The 20,352-nt window shown below is 44.5% G+C and overlaps 2 protein-coding genes across 3 annotated transcripts; one reads left to right on the top strand and one right to left on the bottom strand.

Moving 5' to 3' along the window:
* Positions 1-534: 534 nt before the first annotated feature.
* LOC120834594 (uncharacterized) lies at positions 535-20,059 on the top strand. The gene is made up of 19 exons (XM_078091711.1): positions 535-669; positions 1,752-1,878; positions 1,976-2,113; positions 2,241-2,359; positions 2,492-2,709; positions 2,835-2,989; positions 4,779-4,966; positions 7,041-7,182; positions 7,695-7,730; positions 7,839-8,107; positions 8,270-8,364; positions 8,512-8,627; positions 13,019-13,143; positions 14,076-14,419; positions 14,548-14,766; positions 14,866-14,961; positions 15,060-15,151; positions 15,380-15,491; positions 19,686-20,059. Exons 1-19 carry the CDS (start codon positions 550-552, stop codon positions 19,894-19,896), a joined length of 2,922 nt encoding a protein of 973 aa, XP_077947837.1. The 5' UTR covers positions 535-549; the 3' UTR covers positions 19,897-20,059.
* On the bottom strand, positions 3,288-7,091 carry tpgs2 (tubulin polyglutamylase complex subunit 2). Of its 2 annotated transcripts, none has more exons than XM_040202670.2 (7): positions 6,806-7,091; positions 6,588-6,667; positions 6,418-6,505; positions 6,124-6,264; positions 5,851-5,958; positions 5,538-5,701; positions 3,288-4,947 (listed from the first exon to the last, which is right to left on the bottom strand). In XM_040202670.2, exons 1-7 carry the CDS (start codon positions 6,879-6,881, stop codon positions 4,729-4,731), a joined length of 876 nt encoding a protein of 291 aa, XP_040058604.1. In that variant the 5' UTR covers positions 6,882-7,091; the 3' UTR covers positions 3,288-4,728. The 2 variants fall into 2 exon arrangements, with proteins under 2 accessions (XP_040058604.1, XP_077947613.1); XM_078091487.1 differs by having other exon boundaries at positions 6,848-7,031.
* Positions 20,060-20,352: the final 293 nt, after the last annotated feature.

Raw genomic sequence — 20,352 nt, 5'->3', positions numbered from 1 at the left:
CACAATAATGGCATGTTGTCCTTGAAAAAAAACAGATAAAAGGCAACTATTTAAATGAACTCTTCACATTAACACAACTCAGTTGACAGTCTTCTCTGTGAGCGAGTGAAACTTGGTTGCAGCATCTACTTGTAAAAGCTTTTTCCTGCGCAATATGCATTCTAATGTTCCCTAACACATTCCTTCCGATTTGGGTAATTGTTTAAAATACTTCCATATTGGTATCCTCGGATAAAGCAAAGCTATTGGGGGGGTGGGTTTGACAGTGGAAAGCTTCCAGGACCGGGGGGCTTTAGGCTATAAAGAGTGGACAAATCCCAATGGGTACGTTTGGCAGAGAGAGGGAGACACACACCACGAGAGTAGAGGAGACAAGAAGAGACGTTAGAGGGGGGAGGAGAAAAGGCAAGTAGCCAGCAAGTTTGTTGGTGGACTACGCTGTGATAGGGGAGGAGGCACCACATATGCTCTTAGAGGGGGTCTGAACCTGATCTTTACTTTTCGTTGAAAGGGCAAATAAACTCCTGAAGAAAAGGGAGTGAAGAAGACATGAAGGATTTGGTGCAGTCAGTCGAACTAGGGGTCTCTCAACGAAAAAGAGTGAGTGGGCTAAAGAATGAACTTGTTCGAGTGGGACTGGCTGAATCCCTTTGCACATATGTCATGATGGTAAGAAGCGCTTGCTATGTATAATAATGTGTCATTTCCCCATCATTCTGGTGACAAATAACATTCGACCTGTTTTTAACATTGAGGCATGCGTATCTGTAGCAACCACCTGCCGTAAAGTGTCAATGACATGTTCTTGAGACCGATAACATACGTGATAAAAAAGCACATTTCAGTCACATGACAGGGGTGGTGGTGGGCAGGGATTGGTTGATTCAAGTGGGTGAACCAGGAAATCCATAGTGTTGCCGGAGAAAGGGTCAGGCAGTGGGCCACATGGGGTGGGAGGCCAAAGTCACATTGTTAGAAAAAGTCTCACTCGACACTCGGTGGAAAATCATCAAAACAGGACATTTAATGTTTGCAAACAGGAGACAGAGTTGACACACATACAAGTCCTGCGACAAGCCCACTCAAAGGTTTTCATCTTCGGAGCAGGAATATATAGTTGGAAGACAAACAGGGTGCTAAAACAGGAAGGGTGGGGGGGCTCAGGTGCTGGTAGTCGACCTCGGATGTTGACAATCATCTTTGGTACCGCAAGAATATAAACATCGGCACAAAAACATCTTGGCTATCAGATGACCCAGAACACCGTGTGCCTCTATGTGAAAGAGCACAGACTCTCTGTCGTACTAACGTAGAACATTATTGGAAGTTTTGCAACAAACATGTTTTTGTGTTGCCTGTTACAATAAACCTTATCTTTGGAACCCTGCCGCCTTGACTCGAACCCTAAATCAAAATCCTAAATGCACATTACTTTTGAAAGAGGAAGTACACATTTCCTGTTTTCTGAATGACCGGGACTACAGCCTCTAAACTTACACGGAGTGAAAAGTTCAATCAAAGACTTGTGGTTCTGCTCAGCCTGCACTTGCTGTACCAGCATTTTGAAACAAAAACATTCATCCATTTACACCTCGGCTGCCTTGCTGATGCGCTGACTTCATTGGCACAACGCTTCCTTGTTTTTGCTGCTTCACATAAGCCTGCCTAGAAGTTTTCCCCTGCAGCTTTCTTCTCCTATCTAATATCGTCTGTGACTTTGCCTGTGTACAATTACTTCCCTCTTCGTCCAGGTGTTCGGCCTGGGGTCCGTGGCCCAGGTAGTGACAGGACAGGGAGAGTTTGGCCAGTACATCAGCATCAATCTGGGTTTTGGACTGGGTGTTGCTATGGGGGTTCATGTTGGAGGGAAGGTCTCAGGTACGAGGGCCCGACCCGTGTGAACTCAACTATCAAGAATCCATAAAAGGCATCACAAATCGCTGACCTCTGACACATATTTCTCATGCTCAATCAGGGGCTCACATGAATGCGGCAGTGTCATTCACCATGTGCACGTTTGGCCGCCTTGGGTGGAAGATGCTGCCTCTGTATGTTTTTGCACAACTATTTGGGTCATTCCTGGCCGCAGCGACAATCTATGGCGTCTACTATGGTGAGGACACGCTGCACACCTGTTGAACGTTTAATACCTCTATTTCTTCTCTTTGCCCATATATGATTTCTGTTCTACTTCTGCTGGTAGTCATCCATCTAAGAGCACCTGTCTTTTCCACATGCAGAAGCCATACACGACTATTGTGGAGGTAACCTGACTGTAACAGGACCAAAGGCCACAGCAGGTATCTTTGCCACTTATCCTGCACCGTACCTCTCCTTGCATGCCGGATTCATTGATCAGGTAGACATGAAACCGGATTAAAGGATTACAGCTCCACATCAACACCACCATCTGACACATTCTGCCATGGCCATTTCCTGTGTTGTTTGCACCCAGCTATTGACGTTGATGTTTGATTTGTGTGCTCGCCAGGTGATCGGCACAGCCATGCTGCTGCTTTGCTTGATGGCTTTGTCAGATCAGAAGAACAAACCGGCGGCAGCGGGAAGCGAGCCCGTCGCAGTGGGCCTCCTGGTGCTGCTCATTGGCATTTCTCTGGGCAGCAACAGTGGCTACGCCATCAACCCGACCAGAGACATCGCACCCAGGGTCTTCACTGCCATAGCGGGCTGGGGGGGTGATGTGTTCAGGTACACAGGAAAGATACACTGGCATTTTGGGCAGGACATATTATGTCACAGTGACAAAGGGTCAAATCATCTTTGTTAATGATTAAAAGACCCAGTTTCACAGTTATTTTTCTTTATCTGCGCAGGTCTGGAAATGGGTGGTGGTGGGTGCCTCTAGTTGCCCCCCCCATTGGAGGAATATTGGGTGCAGGGCTCTACAAGGTGTTGGTGGAAATGCACCATCAACCTGAACAGAAAGAGCGGCTGGTGGAGGAGTTCGAGGAGAGATTAGCGCTGGAGTAACATCGGTTCCAATATGGCCGTCTGAGGCCGGCCAGCGACGTACATCCAGTAAAGCTACGTGCACATCTTTATGCATTCAAAATATTCCATCACTACGAGGGACTGGAAAACAAACTGCTCAGAACACTTCAATAAGGTTTCTAATTTCTCGAGCAACACATACTATATAACATATTTTAAACAGTGATGCGAAGGCTAATTGCTCTGATTATGTCTATGGTAGTTATAGTAACTACATTAGATCAAAAGGTTGAAAATGATGAGCCATTTTTTATGCATTTGAGATGAAACACAGATTTTGTGGCGTATATTTAATTTTTATTCTAGTGAGGTAATAGCAGCTTAAATAACTTGGGAAGACATCTTACATAATAATCAACAAGGGGGCACTTGCATCATCTTTGAACCTAGATCGGATGTTAAGGAACTGCCCCCCCTACATTGCACTTAATAAAAATGTATCTTTGGGAAAATATAAAAAGGGACAGTGGTAGTTAGCTTCTCATGACTTAAAAGGGCAGCAGCCCAACCGAAGAGAATACGAGCATTCATCTTTAAAACAATCCAGTGCACAGGAGCCTAAAGCCAAACATGTAACAGTGTTTGGATTAACGTTGTTGGAGTCCCAAGGTACTTGAACCAGAAAGTTAATCCTAGATATCTATCAAGTCTGCTCGTCAGGATACTTTTGGCATCAAGAGCCCTAAATAGATAAAACTAGCATGCGAGTATGAAATGCTGGAAAACAACCTCCTCATATCAGTTCATTGATGTTAAGTTTTCATTGATAGTCAGCAGAGTACATACAAAAATAATAATCAAAAAGCATTGTGCACATACATTCGCGGTTTACATTTATTAACTTAACAGAGGAACACAGTGTCAGTGAGGCTTTGCAGTGAATCATCGGCCAGTGAGTAACTTTTTTTTTTTTTTTTTTAAACCGGAGTTGGGTTTGATTTAGTTTTAGTCTTTCATGGTTCACATTTACATAAACTCTAAATATCAAGTTTGATAGAGAAGCTCTGAGGCATTTGTTGAATACCTACAGCAGTATCCACTAATCCATTGAAGGCTAGTATTGTGACTGGAACATTGAAGTGATCTGCTCTTCATTGTGAGTGTCAAAATATCCACATAAGTCTTCAGCCCACCAGCACTTTCACAGCGGAAACCGACCCAGTATTACTTTCACCTCAAGATGTCATCATATGAATGATGAGGAGGTTGTTTACCCATTGTCACACGTTTGAAATTAATAAATTATTTCTATATATTGTATATATACAAACTGTATATTGAAATTGTATATATTATGTATAGATTATTGGAGTATGATACATTAAACATTCAAACAGAAACTAAGCCTAGTGTTACAGAATTGGAGAACATACAGCAGCGGTACTGTTGCTAAATTGGTTCTGTGGTCGGTTACTACGCATGAAGATTATTAGACATGCGTCGTCAGCACACAATCATGTTTTAGGAGTTGGCTGCTTTTACGTATGTGTACCACTAGTGCAGAGTGTCAAGTGAAACGTTTGGTGACGCAATTGCATCTCTGCATCACCAGCGATTAGCATACATGAAGCCTTTTGTTAGAAAGCGCTGATTGTTTATCTTTCTATACATGCCGCATTCCAAACTCCAGTCAATGGTGGAATTGCTGGCTGTTCCTCCGTGCAATGCTGGTTGTGTGGACAGTGAAGTTGATTAGAATGTTTTCCTTGGACGGAATCACCGCCTTCCCCCACTGTGTCTTACTGTGCTGCCTTGGCTCTTCGCAGTGCTCCCTAAGCTGCACTGTGTCGACTGCTTCTTCTTTGGCACAGGTGCTTTGGCTTTGCCTTTGAAGGCCTTTGTAGGATCCAGCTTGTTGAGATGGGAATCTCCCGCAGGATCAGCAAAGTTGAGCTCATTGGTGAAAGTCAGCGGCTGGTACAACGATGCCCATTGCTGCAGGAGGGAACAGGAGGTATCATTGAAAATATGCTCTGTAGTCATCTGGAATCAAAGTAAAAGACCAAATTACACTTGCAATGCCCTTGAGGGAGTAACTAACAGTAAGGTCACTACACAAATAAAACACAATTTTGTATGCTTGATGTCCCACCACTGTAATCTGCATTGGAAAACAGCAGAACCAATATGTAGATTGTGTTTCGTGCCTATTTCACAAACTTCCATGAAAGCAGTCTGGTAGGTAAAGACTAAAAAAAAAATAGTTCACAAATTTCCACTTTCAAATGTTGTGGTGAAACAATTATGCTTTGCGTATGTGTCTTACAACTTTGTGTTGTGTCATCTTGTTTAAGTGTTAAATCAGCCAACATTGTGTACTGAGAAGGGAACAAATGAATAAAATCTATTTCATACACTTGCAATGAATTGACTTGTTAATATCACCACAAAGCCGTGAGCATATTTGAATACTGTTTCACAAGACACATTTTGGTCTATTATGAAATACAGAAATAAAGGGAAAGACAACGTAATTAAAAGTCATTTAAACCTCACACGTGGTCTTAGAAAGAGGGATTAAGCACCTTGGCCTGGGGGCTCGGGCCATATGGGGTGAAGGCATACTGCCACTCAGGCAGACCCAAGTGAGTGATCATCAGTCGGTAGTAGGAGGTGAAGGTTGATGTCATTAAATGCCAACACAGCGAGCGGTCAAGGAACCAAATTTCACTCTGCTGTGCTACCACACCTGAAACGATCAAAGCACAACAACTCAATGACAAAACACCTATTTTGACGTAGATTATGTTGATGGCATACATGTATTTTGAGTAACACTGTCTTGCAGAAAAATTGAAAAAGTTGAAAAGTTGAAATTTGCAAATTCAAATAAAACACCTGGTGTGCAGTTTTTGTAGACTAGACACACTTTGCCATTTCCACCACAGGAATCCATCTCGAAGATGCGGCTCCGGGAATCAAAATGGGGTGCAGCGGGAGCGCTCCCTGTCCCGGACACATAGTACTGATGAGTCTTGAATAAATATTGACTTTCCAATCCACATCTCATTCATTAGGCTGCTTTCTGCACAATTGAGCAGACAAATGGAAGGAATCAAACTTGTGCTGTAATGTTGAGCCCACATGAGGGAAGCGAGTAGTGAGGTTTACCGCTTTCTGTGTTGTCCTCCTCCCAGTCCAGGTCAGCCAGCGAGGGTGCATTGGGTAAAGAAAATAAGGATACTGGTTGGAGGAGTGGGCACAGTCTAGCCACACTGTTAATCGCCATGCTTCCTAAGGGAACACACTCATCTGAAACAAACACACAAACAAACACACACAGTTACGATGGTACCTATTGGATCTGAAATTGGAATTGCATAAGTATCTTAACCTGGATCGCTTCTCTAGATAAATTAAGATCTATATGACGTGATATGATTACAGACTAATCCGGGGACCTACTGTCTAGTTTCACGCTCCAGGTGAGTGTCGATCCATCAGTTGTCAGATAGAAATCTCGCAGGTCCTCCGGTAAGATACAAGTGTTTTTCTGACGAAGACATTAAGCAGGTTCATTTGATGAATGTGTATAAGCAGACCAAATTGCAATGTCCAAGGCGTTCATATTTCACCTGTTCCCATGACAGCAGGCTCCTCTTATCTGCAGGTTCCCTCTCTACAAAACGCACATCGACCACACCGGGCATGTTCTCTGGGAAAATAACAGGGATAATTAATAACATTTAAGTTAGCAATTAATGGGCTGAACGACATGAATCGGTATGCTAGCTAACGTTAACCCAAATGTTATGTTAGCTAACGTTCCGCAGTAAAAAAAAGTGATACACACCGAGTATTCGAGTAATGCCAAGCGTGAGTCTCTCAACAACACCTTTGAATGTTAAGTTTTCTTTCGTCTCTTCCATTTGGATAATCGCCTTCACAAATGTAAGATGAAATGTTGCACATTTATATCTTTCATCTAACGTTATGTCGAAAGAATGCAGCTCTCAGCGTATACAGGAAACAACCTTTTTACGGCGCATGTTTGAGCCAATTGAAATACGCCATCCTACAAATGATCCAATTGGCGGCTCCGTTACAAAATACGGGCGGGACTATTCTTCCATAGCAACGCTGGGCTGCCTGGGAGTGGTGGCGGTTGTTTCAACATGGCGGCAGCGAATTCGAGAAGTGGAAATTCGGGGATATTTTGGATGAATGGTGGTAGGCTTACTTTTAATAGACTTTTCCAGCTGCTTTGTCCGTTCGCACTTGACTAAAGTTTAAAAGGTTTTTGAACGATTCTTAGAGAGGTTACGTCTCTGTTCATGCTGTAAAGTTTGTATTTCTGTCAACGCCAAAGTTAACAAATAGCTAGCTAACCGTTAATCATACGTGTACTTAACGTGAACTCGGGAATTTAATTTAGGTTATATCTAGCTTATTTAATACCAAAATCCGGCGATAATAGTGCAGCGCCTATTGTCAATATTACCAATCAACTCCGTTAGATTTCCTGAGCTCAACACTGGAACCTCTTTGAGTTAAGTGACGTCAATAGTAGCGAGGAAGCTCTTGTTTGTCTGTGACTTGGTGATTGTGAGAAAGCAGCTGAGTTAACTAAACTGATGTTACATGTATGGGATTACTGAAATATTTGATTAAACACTTGCACATGGAACAAACTTCTGTTCTGAGTGTAGACTAAAGTTCCTGGTTTCTTTTTGTTCACAAAGTATCAGAGGATGAAGAGCCTTTGGTGTTGGTTCCTGGTGAGTCTCACGCCAAACATTGGCCCATCAGTGAGAGAGAGAACTGTATGTAACTCATGTACATGTTCTCCCCCCCATTCTCTTCTCTCTTCCCCCAAACTGTCACAGGATTGGAAGGAGAGGCGATGACTCGGACCTCTTTCAATTCGGGATCGGGCCGCACCGGTAGCAAGAGAGGTACCACGATGCGAGGCAGGCGTGGCTACGACTGCAGTCCTCAGACGGCACTGAAGAAATGTGGCAAGAAACCGGGTCACTTACAAAGGGAGCAATCCGGGATTCATGCCAAGAAAAAAGTGTCAGCCCACCACAGTATGACTCCAGTTTTGGGGCATGCTCTTTCTCCAGCTGTGGGTACTTTTCTCCCCCCAACACAGGTAAAGCATTTACTCATGTAGGATATTGTTTCTCTTTCCTCCATGTACTTGAAAAGTTTAGAAAGTTTGGATAAGGAAGAGAGAGTGTATGGATAATCTAAAAACCTAGAAGACTAGAAAGGGTTTTGACATTTTCATACATGCAAACCATCCTTTGCACAGGTGAGCTCTGAGGCCAGCAAGAGCCAGGTCTGTTTGAAAGACCTCTGTCCTGAAGATAAACGCCGGATTGCAAACCTTATTGAAGAACTAGCCAGGTAGGTAGCAGAATATGCCATGGTCTAATGATACCATTCATATATGTATTAAAAAGAATATAAACGTGTGATGAAATGTCTATGCTTTTTTGATTGTGCATTGTAGAATCTGCCAATGGTATTACACTGTTATATCTTTTTCTGCAGAGTAAGCGAGGAGAAAGAAGAATCTGTGCAGCGTCTGAAAGATGAGCAGGAACATTTTGAGTGCAAGCTCCAGAAGCTGGAGCAACAGAACGTGATCATTGTGCAGGAGAGGGAGAGTATCCTTTGAAAATTACTGGGCAATTGGCTATTGCCATTATTGTTTTTGAATGAAACTGTAGCACACTTTAATATGCGGATGCCTATAGCACTACTGGGTGATATGAGTACATTAAAGTAATGCCCTTTGTGTTTTTGAGAACTCCTTAGAGACTGAAGATGGTTAAAATATGCTAATAATAAATTGGCTATCACCACATTTTTTTAACACCACAATGTTTAAAGAGGTACAAAAGGTGCTACCCCAAATTCCACCCCAAGTGATTTCACTGACTATCCCAACCAATCAGTAAAATCTTCTACTGTAGTATTGCAAGTTTTCAATGCCACACGGTTGTATCTCCCGTAGATGTTCCTGAAGGTTAAATTGGAGGCTATTTTCCGAAGCTGTCTGCAGGGGGCAGTGTTGTTTTAGGGAAGGCCATGCGCAGTCTTTGACCGAGAGCGTTCAATTTGATTCCAAAGGGCAGCGAAACTGAGCAGATTCATTTGTTCGATTTGACGCCCACTGCAGATGTATTCTTCTTATCCGCTGTTGTGTACAGAATCAATTTCAAGGTTGGAGCCGTGGCCTGTACCATCTAAATCATCGTATTATCCAAAGATGCATTTTGATATTTACTGCTTTCACCACCATGTGTTTTTGTAACCTCCCCTGAATGTTAACTGTGGGGTATCACTCAGTGTCTCCTTACAAAATGGGATCAGATGGGTCACCAGTTGATTCTTGCTTTGCTAGCAGGAGGTTAATGCCTGAGTTAGTAGTGAGACGTTGCGTCCCCCACCCCCCCACAACTACTTTTCTTCATAACAATTCCACTCAGGTCAAACCAGAGCATGGCAAGGAGTCAATTTCGTTGAAAACACTGCAAAATATGGAGTGTAATTGACCCCGCTGGTAAATTGGACAATTGGCAGCGGTAGCGGGGAAAATTAGCAAAGCACAACTCAATTAATGGCACTTTGGCTCGAAGACTTGGCATTTACACCAAACTTCAAAACTCCATTAAAAAGGTATTTGAGAGGAAAAAAAGTGTTCGGATCCAAGCACCTCCGGGGGGATAACGTAGTCTTCTAAAGTGCATGCTGGAGTCACGCAGGCCTCTTTCTGGCAGGAGGTTCCGGCACTTCTCTGAAAGGTTAAGGAGACACCAAAGGCAAACACACTGAATGAAAGTCTTGTCAAGTCTAATTCCATTACGCCTTAGCTTATCTTATCTAACACAAGATTCAGGGTTGTCAGGGATAGAACGTAGGGCTATACCTTAGCCCCAAGCCACCTTGGATGAGAGGAGAAAAGGACTCTTGATTTTAAGGGTGTTCAGCTGACATTTGGAACCGCCTGGTACACAAGACTGAATTAGTGTTTCAGATAGTGAGGATGTCTTTTGTACTTCAAGGCATGTTGGCATGGGCAGAAGTCATGGCCGTGTTCGAAGTCACAGCAGGCACCAAAACTGATGCAATTTAAAACAATTGGACGGACTCCCGAGGCCATGGAGAGGGGAATAACAGCCCAGTTAGAATATGTCATTGAAAAATGCTGCTTGTTGCGATAAGAGGTTTGCAAGAGATGAATCCATTTAAACTGACATTTAAAATGTGGAAATCTAGTTTTATGATATGCACTCTTTCTTTTCCCCAGTGCTTTGATTTTAGGTAGATGACACCGGTAATACTCTTTTGATGTCAGCTGTGGAGCAATTGTTCTAAACTTGTGTGTGTGTGTTTTGTATCTTACCGTTTTTATTCTAGGAAGGAGTGATGTGATAGAAGTCACATGCTTTGTAAGGTGTCTATTTTGTTAAAGGTGTTTTTAAAACCAGAGTAAACTCAATTCTAGTCTGTGTGTTCAGAGAAGCTTAACTTTCTGACTACAGTAGACACAGCCAAGAAATATGGTAAAATGTTTTGACTGCTCAAATAAATGGGAAAGGCAGTGTCCACAATGGGGTTGTCCAAATATATATTTATTATATATTTTTTAAATTATATTTATTTATATGTGTATATGTATGTGTGTGTAACAAACCCGCTGACATGTCAGTTCTGTAAACGAAGGACTTTCTGGACCGAGTTGGTTACCTTAGTGTAAGATTAGTATTATTGTTTACCGAATCAGTTTACGTGCTTAAATTCAATGTATTATGTGGATTTCGGGCTTTGCGGTTCGCCTGCTTTCGTGTTATATATGTGCAGGTGATGTATTTCAAAGACAAAAGAGATTTTTAAAAGATTTCAGGCGTAATATTCAGCAAGATGTAACTTTTTGTACCAATTTTAATGGTACTACATTTTAGTTGTGTTCACGGCACTGGAGATGGTCAAGAATAATTCTGATGACACTTTTTAGTCATTATTTTCTGAGGTTATTGGTGACTTGCACTCATGTTTCTTCTGCATATTCAGTAGTTTTGTAAAATTGTCTTCTAACAATTCCTCATCATTGCTCATACATTCTTACGTATCAGTCCCCGCCCACTCTCATATTCCTGCTCCAGCTCAATCTGTTTGGCACAGTGTGCTAAAGCAGCCTTTAAAATCTCCCCCCCCCTCCCCTCCTGTGCAAATTTGTTCCACCTTGAAGTGGATTTCATTATTTCATTTGAGCCTCGGCCTGACAGGGAAGTGAATCATTTTGACAGGCCCCGTCTGAAGCCTCTTCAGCCCAAGCCCTTGATTCCGGGTATTTTTGGAGCGGGGGGGGGAGTAAGTCATTGTTGGCACTTCGCAGCTCCGATGTAAACTGGGGGCTTGCAGAGTGCTCGGCCCTCAATGGCTGACGTCCAAGGCTGTGGAGGAAGCATGTTTAGTGTGGCGACGGGCCGAGAGGTGGAATCTTATCAGAGTTGCTCCACTCGGTTCCGATTACCAAGCTCTTGTTGTCCAGTGACTGCGTCAGCCTGTCAGCACGCACCTCACCTCCGTTCATGGCATTAGGGCGCGATCATGATGCAGCACCCGCTTTGGATTTGGTTTTGTTGCCCCCCCCCCCCACATCGATTCGTATTACTGTGTGCGTGCGTGCGTGTGTGTGTGTGTGTGTGTGTGTGTGTGTTGGCAAACATTGGTTGTAGGCATGATAATTGTCTTCTTCATGTGGAAAATTGCGTTTTTATGCAAATCTGGTGAAATATCAGCGGCATGCATTTTTCATCTGGATACACAACTCTATCTTGGACTGAGGTGAGGTGGAGCTGTATAAGCAAATTCAGTATCTCCCGTTCAAGACCCTTATTCATGCTGCATAAATAGACGTATAGCAGCCCAGGTTCACTTGATGTGATGTCCTTGTGATGTCCTCGAGCTTTCCATATAGACCTACTTCTATGGACGTTATCAGTGCGGCGGTTAGAGGAGCCTTAGTTAGATGGAGGCTTCAATCAAAGCGTTTCCTCACATGTCCTTAATATTTATGGAGGCTGCTGCATTGTATTTGTCTGGTGTGCCGAGTAGTCAATTCAAAGCCGCCGCGCCCCTCTCTTCTCTTCGCCTGGGTTTCATTTCCACAGCCTGATTGAAGTCTTCTAACAAGCGTTTTCTCATGGAGTGTTCCACCAACTATTCCTTCAATAAGCGTATACTTTGAACTTTGATTTTCTCTTGAGTTTCCTCTCAAACAAATGCTGAGGATCTCATCAGCCGGGGGTGCAGGGCCACCAACCTATAACGATATGGGCTGGAGGAACACGCTTTAAGGCCAGCTCGGCCCCCCCGTGTATGTGTACTACTTCCTTTGGTGTAGGGTTTGTACGTTGGCTTTTTACAGTGCAGGTGGGGAACTTCTGCGTGTGTGTGCACACATGCGTTTGTGTGTAGTCTCTCCATTCTCCTGCTCATTATCTTTGTGTGTGCTGTGGTGCTGCCACTGTCATTAGTGGGCTCCCGAGGCGCAGCGGTGGTTCCGCTCCAGATTAGTTTCCTCACGTCTGCCAGCTCTCTGTCTGGCAGATAGCCTGGCACGGCACTGCCCAGCTCGGCTCAACACAGCTTGGCCCAACCCAGATGGTGGAAGCTCTGTGCCACAACAACGACTTTGATTTTACTGGTCTCTTCTCCCCCTCTGTTTTCAACTTTGCTGTTCTCTGTACTTTTCTGGTCCAACCTGTAATTGATCATAGAAACAAGGGTTTAATTCCAATCTAAATCTATCTTCTATGTATAAATTTTATTTAAGCAACATTAGTAACTTTATCCTTACTGAAATGGCATTTCTGCACAATGTTGCCTTCTCCGTAAAGCCACGCAGGGAGTTCGCATTAAGAAGTGATTCCTAATTATTCTAATATTCTTTTTAACAGCTTAAATCCGGGGCAGTGTTTTCGAGCTCTGGGCCAAAGTTGACCTTGTGTTTAATCGTTTGTTAGTTACTTAACCCTCAATCCTCCAGGTCTGCAGCAGCAGTACAGAGAGTGCCAGGAGCTGCTTGGACTTTACCAACAATACCTTTCTCAGCAACAGGCCAAACTTAACGAGTCCATTGCACAGCTCAGCCAGGCTCCAGCCCATAGCAAGGTAAGGCGATTGGCTAATGCTCATGCGCGCGCCATATTCCCAGAACGCCCCTGCGTGCCGTCCGTCCGGGGGACTCCAGCACAAAAACACGCGGTGAGGCGCGGCCCCCGTGGGCCGAGCGCAGTAGTGATAGATGACGGAGCACCGTGGAAGTCCACGACGGCCACTGTTTCAATACCAGAAAAGTCTCTCAAGGTGACTCTTGAGAAGCGAAGACGCCTCTCTGGCTTCAGCCACTGTAAGAATAGATGACTTGGCCAACCTCATTGTCCCGCAGTGGCTCTGAATAATGTGTGTTTGCCTGCTCTCTGACCCTCAGCAAATTAGTCACAGCCTGTTTCCCAGTCGTGTACAAGATGGGCTTTCCTCCTTATGTTTATCTCATAATGTTCCTGACCTTGGCTTACCTGCCAGTTATACTCTGTTAGAAACGGTTCTCTTAATATTGTGGCCACTCTCCAGTTTTGAAGGATGATTTTCATTCGTGGCCCCATGGAACTGCCCCGGTCCAAACGACATGTTCATAAAGCTGTGGACTAGAGCAGTAACATTGTTTAGGCACCGCTGGGTGCTGGGAGATCTCACAGCCCTGCACGCAATCTCTGAAGTTACGAGGGTAAAATGGAAGAAAGTAGATTCTGAGTCAAAATAAGATGCTTCAGGTTTCGTTCAGCCGCAGAAAGTGATACGCGAGCTTTTGAGGAACAGCGCTTGCAGGCACATAGGGAAAACCTTTACTGCACGTTAACATGTGTTAATTAGGTTGGTAGGTGAGTCCTTATTCATTACTGGTATGTTTTTTTGGTCTGTAGCCCAGCTCTACATTACGGTTTTATGGAGCAAGTTTTTGGCTGAAATGCCCTGTACTTTTTTTTCAGAGGCTTCCTTAATTGGCTCTAATGCATTCATTGTCCTCTATGTTGTCTGTCCAGGTGCTCAGCAGTGAGGAGGCCCCCAGCAGGGCATCTAGCAGCAGAGCTAATGGCTCACTGTGTGACGGCTCGTACCTCAGCCTAGCTGCCCCTCGAGCACAACAAGCGCACATGAGAGGTGGTGGAGGAAGGGGAGCAATACAAACCCCCTACAACCATGCCCCTCTTTCCTGTGATGGTGGGTTCAGTCCAGCCGATGGGCCGACCAAACAGCGCAGGATTCAGAAAGGGGAGAGCAGGGAGTCCTACCGCAGATGTAATCACTGCCTTGGTAGTGGTCCAGGCGGTGGCTGCGGTCTAGCTAATGGCCACCATGACACTTTTACGCAGCATGAGTGCACAAGGTACAGTAGTGCTCTGTTCGGTGGTCATCTTTTATCCGACCAAACCGCATAATTACATAAATCCCTTGTCATTTCAAACTGCATTTAATGAGAACACAAACATTGAGAAAGGGTGCATTGACACACAGGCCCCACAGGGGGAGTGCCAATGGCTCAGAGGCCCACGAAGCCCTCACCAGGCCTCTGATGGGTCACGAGGACTGGGAGGACAAAAGGCACCAGCTGCTGCTGCAGAAAATGCAGCTGGAGACGGAGAGGGAGAAGCTGCAGGCACGGCTGGCTGAGCAGGAGGAGAGGCTCAACAGGCAGAATCAGGAGCTACATCAGTCGCGTCTCGATTACAGCAGGTAGTGGACAAAATCTCATCTGAAATGTCCCGGATCTGGTAACATTGCTCGATAATATACGGAGGCACGGGCTGATGTGATATCCCGTGTTTATGTTAGGTTTCAACAAGCCGCTCAGTCCGATCTCAGCAGCTCAAACACTAGAAATGGAGACCCGCAGCTGGGGAATGAGTCCCACCCAGATTTACCCCCCAAGTAAGCCAAGCAAACAGGCACACAAACACATACACGCATGCACGCACACACACACACACACACACACACGCTTGATATATTGTCTCTTTGGTCTACAGTGCGTCTGAAGATGCAGAGCTACATCCTGCAGGACAGAGTTTGCATGGCAAACAGCCACAAACCACCGCTGCTCGTCTGGAGACCGGCAATGGTAAGCTTCCATTTTCACTTGAATTAAATGCTTACTGGCCTAAACGCAAGAAAATCCTGGCTCGACACATAATAGTTTGATTTAGTTTAAACTATTTATTTTTAGTACATATGCAGGCAAAGCCTAGACAGGGACGTTAAATAATAATAGTAATTTAAAATATTGTCTTGTCTGCTTTGCTCCCGGCCTTTCTGTTGTTGCGTCTAATATAACACTGTTATCTCTCAGCAGAGGCCTTCGAGCAGTCCAGAAAGGACACGGCCACGTCTCCTCTTAAGTCCTCTGCCAGCCGGAATAAGCCCACCTCAGTGTCTGTGATCCGAACGACCCCCCAGGCCAGGTAACACATCTTCACTGGACTTCAACGAAGCATTTAATGAAGATTCACTGTGCATTGCAAGACTTTATAGATAAGTGAAGCATTATTCACCATAATGGATAAGCAGCAGGACTAATGCAACAGGGAGGTATAAGCTAAGCTAGTGGAATTAGTTATGTGAAGAACAGCCGGTGTTGTTAGATTCAGTGTCAGCCAAGATATTATTTTTGAGCGATCCAGGCAGCCCTCCCTTCTGTACTGGTTTGACATTCTGAAAATAGACTTCTTGTTTTGCCAGGACAAGGTGTCCCCACTACAGGGAAGTGAACGTTCCTGAGGGCAGACAACTCTTGTTGTGTGAGGGAGATTGGAAAGATTATTTGCCGGCCACGTTCCATATTCATTCTATTCTTGAGGGCAATGAATGTTTTTCCTCTAGTTGTGACTTGAGACACGTTGACAATTATGAAATGTATAAATATAGCACCAGTACAACATTTGCATGACTGAGGCTTTTCCTGGGCTCGCAGTTGCTGCATCGTTGGAGGCTGAAGGATGTATTTTCTTAGTCCACCTAACTTTTCGGGCTGCGAGAGGCTAAATGACGCTTTTTACCCGGCTAGCCTCCGCTGTGGCCGGCCTGTCAGGAGACATGCTGCGTTCCATTAGTCGGCCTAGCAGGGACACTGCAGCAGGTGTAATTGAACAGACTTCTGGATGCACACACCGCCCCCCCCCCCCCTCCCTTCTCTCTCTGCCACAGTAACGAGACAGAGAAAGAGAGATTGAGGTAGAGATGTTAAAAGCGTGTTTGAGGGTGAGTGAGTGGTGACGGCATCGGATGAAGTGACGAACGGGGAGCTGGAGAAGTTTAATCGGGTTTGGATAGATGGAAATGGGGAGAAAGACGTGAGAAGGGAGAGAATCTCTCAGGACAGGGAGGAATCACTGAGCGCAAGAATAAGACTTTCATTATAAAAAAGCCCATTCATTCCCCTTTTCCTTACACCCTTTTAACAGAATGGTAAATAATGTATTGGCCATCTAACCAGTGTTCATCTGTGCGCTGAAATATAAATTGCTGAGATGCAATTTGTTATTCTTAGAAATTGTTATTGCAAAAGGTGAGGCGATTTCTTCTTGAATAATGTCAGATTTCCTTTGTAAAAGCTTAATAGGAGATGCGGGAACCAAAGTCATCAGAAACTTGAAAAAATCATTGAATAATCCAGGTTGAACTGCGAGCTCCAGCAGATGCCCATTAATTCGAGGAGGAGACCGAGTGCATCAGATCGTATTACCATCCGCGCACCTCCAAAGCCTATTAAAATGTTTGGACTCTTCACAACAGTGTTTTCTTTTACTACCAGTAATGAGGAAGTCTGCCTCTTGGATGCCTTCTGTGGCTTCTAGCAACACGATTTATTTCATGTGCATCTCTTAACAAAGGTGTAATCCTCTGGTAATTTACAAATTTGGACTAAATGTAGATTCATTTTTCTCTCAGCTGTCTAAAAGAAATCTGTATGATTTATAGTTTGAAAAGGAAAAACAAAATAGACTGTTTAGCAAAAGGAGCTACGAGTTATTTTGCTCACTGCTTTCGTTATGCAATTGAAAAGTAAAGAAATCCAACTGCTTTCAGAATGTAATAAACAAAACAAAGACACTACTGCCGTGAGTAAGCCCAAGATTAAATTGGTAAAGGAAGGTCTATCCTACTGTAATCTTTCGGCGTGCCACCTGAACCCCCCCCCCTGTTCTACTTGACAACAACATGCCCCTTGTGACCATCTAATCTTAACCAATTCAATCTCGATGTGCAAATTGCAAAGCGAAGCCGGGGTTAACATTTAGTGACCTTCTTAATCCTTTCATGAATCCTGCGCTAGTTAGTAATGAGACAGTTCCAGCGCTCCCCGCCCATCTCATCTCCATTCTTCCTGCCATTGCCCGCCTGCTATTGATTGGTTGGGAAATTGACATGCGGCCTATACGCAGTGGCCATTATAGGCTTCTTTTTTTTTTTTTTTTTTTATCTTACTGTTTGGACTGCAAATGAAAAGGGGCGCCGGGGTGAGACGGGTTTTCTTTAATGAAAGAGGAGCGCCAAAGAAGCAGTGAAAGTTACGAGGGAGGAGGAGGAGGAGGAGGTGGCGGCGGCGGCGGGCAGCGCGGGCAGAGGAGTTTTGTGGATGCTTTTATCTGGCCTAGCAGAGCGGGAAGGCAGACCAACGATATTGGTGCGCTGGGAGAATGAAGCCCAAAGGTTTTTTTATTACATTAAGAAAAGGTACCGCTGTGTGTGTGTGTGTGTGTGTGTGTGTGTGTGTGTGTTTTCAAAGGGAAGAAAGTATTCGAATGCAGAATGCTAAACTACTGTTTGTTTCAGAGAAAGGAGGGGGGGGGGGGGGGGGGGTGTTACGCACAGGGTTACAAAGGTAAGTGGCACTTAAATGTCAGTGCATCAAAATGACCCCACATCTGGGGCCAAAGCTTTACTAGTTTCTTTTATTTACATTTAAATGACAGCGACTTCCTGCTACTCTTGTCCATGCCTTTTTTTCCATAAATGCGTGTCGCAGTAAAAATAGATTTTGCAGGACTCCTTTGGGGGATATTAATATCCAGCAGTAATTCACAACTTCACCTCACACAAACTAGAGCCAAGCAATACAGTTTTTTTTGTTGCACGTTACGCCCCTCCACAAACCTGTCGGCCTTTCCTCTCGCCCTTGTGCAATCTCTGTGCCCCCCCCCCCACCCCAATTCTGCCCAAACTGTACCCGCTACCCCCCCCCGCTCTCCCCCTGTTATAGATTGTGACCGCCGGTAAGTGATGCATTATTCATTACCGACATGTCGTTTGTTGATGGATGGCTGTTTGAGAGCCCTGTCCGTTAAATAAATCAACAAATAAAAATGCAAATTCTCACATTTCCAGAGAAGGAACCCAGCCAATGTCCCTCCCCCACGTTCCCTTTCTCTCTATCCACAAAGCTGCAGTCGTTGCCAGTCTCACACACACACACACACACACACACACACACACTGACCCCCGCTCGTGCCCTCCTGCTTTCTCTGTTGACAGGCAGGAGACCAAATGAGGAAGACAGATTGACTTACTCGAGCTTCAGTCTCCTTTTTTTATCAGTTATCATTCCTCCGCCGCCTCATCCCTTCATTCTCAATCTCAATCTCGTAACAGTTGCACACAAAACTTTCCTTTTTAATGCTTTGCAAATACCGACGTGTGCTGCCTCAAGTTAGTGTGAAAGCCCGACGTGGAAAGGTCTATAGTTACGTGTGGAGGAACACAAATGCGCCCTGATTGGAAGTTCCACCAGTGTGTCTGTCTGCCGGCCACCCACATGCATATCAACAAGTACGCGTCAAAGATCGGCCTTACCTGGGAGAGCCGCGTACGGAGCCGAGCGATGCAAATCGATGCGGCTTTAAACGAGCAGAGAATTATGTTCGCGCGGCGTTGCAGCGTGCTTTAAGGAATTCATGTTTTGTATCTGCCATGGCGTTGTTCGCCTGTGTATACACTGAATAATTTATCAAGGCAGCCAGACTGAGGGATTGAATCTCTATTAGCGTAATCTTACCCGTTTTGGTTTATTTATTTCACTGCACATTCCCTCATTTCTATTCCACGGGAGAAAGCCTCGGGGGCTCTACTTTTTTATTTTTTCCCCCAGCACCTGCAAGGCGGTGTGGTTTTCTGCAGGCACGCCCCAGTGGTTTTGACTTGTTAACGTTGCTTGTTAGGGTCCAGTACTTCAGCAAGAAAGCTTTTGTTAACGTGTTGAGGACAGATCTGCTTTCATATGGTCTGTGTTAACAAGTGATGGGTGAGGGACAAATATTTTTGTACAAGCGCCGGGCTCAAAGTAGACTTTGGCCATATTTGCTTGTCTGGTGTCGGTCCCTTGGCTCGCCCCCTCTTTGTTTAGCATGGAGCACACGTGCTGTAACTGGCGGCCTTTGTGTGCATTTCTCTGTTATAATGCATGCGCACAAGGATACTCATTTACAACATTGTCTGTCGACCAGGTTCTGTATTCTCAATGTCGGCCTGTGCTGATTCAACCTTTCAAATAAGCAGAGGTGATGTAGAAAATAACACGGTTGAATCAGGGATCAGGATCAGGAATAAAACGACAAAGAACTCAGCAAATTCAACCTTTTCTCCTTTTTTTTTTTTTGTAGGTTGGACTTTTCTCTGGTTGAGCTGCTGGACGTCATTAGTCCTGTCTCTGCATCGGAGCGACCTCGAAGACCCAAATCGTCACAACGAAGGCTCATTGCCCCCAAACCGGCGGGAAAGACCCTGCTTACCCCCGCTGGGTCTTACCCTCCGAGCACCCAGCAGGACCTGGAGGAAAGCCAAATACTGGAGGATATTTTCTTCATTTGCTGACCCAGAAGAAAAAGGATCCAGTCGCTTCATGTTCACCTATCTGCCCTTGATTTTTTTTTAATACATTTAATCTTCAGTTTATGTTCTAATACAGAATAATTATGATGTTGTCAATTGCACTCTTGTTATACTGTGGTTTTAATACAAATAAACAAATATTTATTCTGAATTGGTTTTGCTTCATCTTTGTAATTGGGCTTGTGCTGTCACTGCAGTAAAACCGTTTACCATTGAGCTGCGCCGATTACCCCAGAGGACATTGCCGCCATTGATGCTCGTTTAAATGACTAAAATCAATTATCTTGAAAAGATGAAAACCTGGATACCCAGCGGCGTATATAATGGAATGTTTTGTATCCAGCGCAAGATCTCCCTTCTGTGTTTCACAGGAACTGACAAATGGAGCAAATCATCCCATCCTTTTTTCGTTGAGAATAATAGGGACATCTTGGCAGG

Source organism: Gasterosteus aculeatus, chromosome 17 (genome assembly GCF_964276395.1).
Source record: "Gasterosteus aculeatus chromosome 17, fGasAcu3.hap1.1, whole genome shotgun sequence".
NCBI classification, from domain to species: Eukaryota; Metazoa; Chordata; class Actinopteri; order Perciformes; family Gasterosteidae; genus Gasterosteus; species Gasterosteus aculeatus.
The sequence above is the reverse complement of the archived record's forward strand: the minus strand, read 5'-3'. Positions and strand labels throughout refer to the sequence as shown.

Excerpts from the sequence above, each read along its gene's own strand:
- LOC120834594 (XM_078091711.1), top strand. The coding sequence starts at position 550 with ATGAAGGATTTGGTGCAGTCAGTCGAACTAGGGGTCTCTCAACGAAAA. Across the intron at positions 2,114-2,240 it reads AATCTATGGCGTCTACTATG|AAGCCATACACGACTATTGT; the intron begins GTGAGGACACGC and ends TTCCACATGCAG. Across the intron at positions 8,628-13,018 it reads CATTGTGCAGGAGAGGGAGA|GTCTGCAGCAGCAGTACAGA; the intron begins GTATCCTTTGAA and ends TCAATCCTCCAG.
- tpgs2 (XM_040202670.2), bottom strand. The coding sequence starts at position 6,881 with ATGGAAGAGACGAAAGAAAACTTAACATTCAAAGGTGTTGTTGAGAGA. Across the intron at positions 5,959-6,123 it reads GGAGGACAACACAGAAAGCG|GGAGCGCTCCCGCTGCACCC; the intron begins GTAAACCTCACT and ends TGTCCGGGACAG. Across the intron at positions 4,948-5,537 it reads GCCCGAGCCCCCAGGCCAAG|CAATGGGCATCGTTGTACCA; the intron begins GTGCTTAATCCC and ends TCCCTCCTGCAG.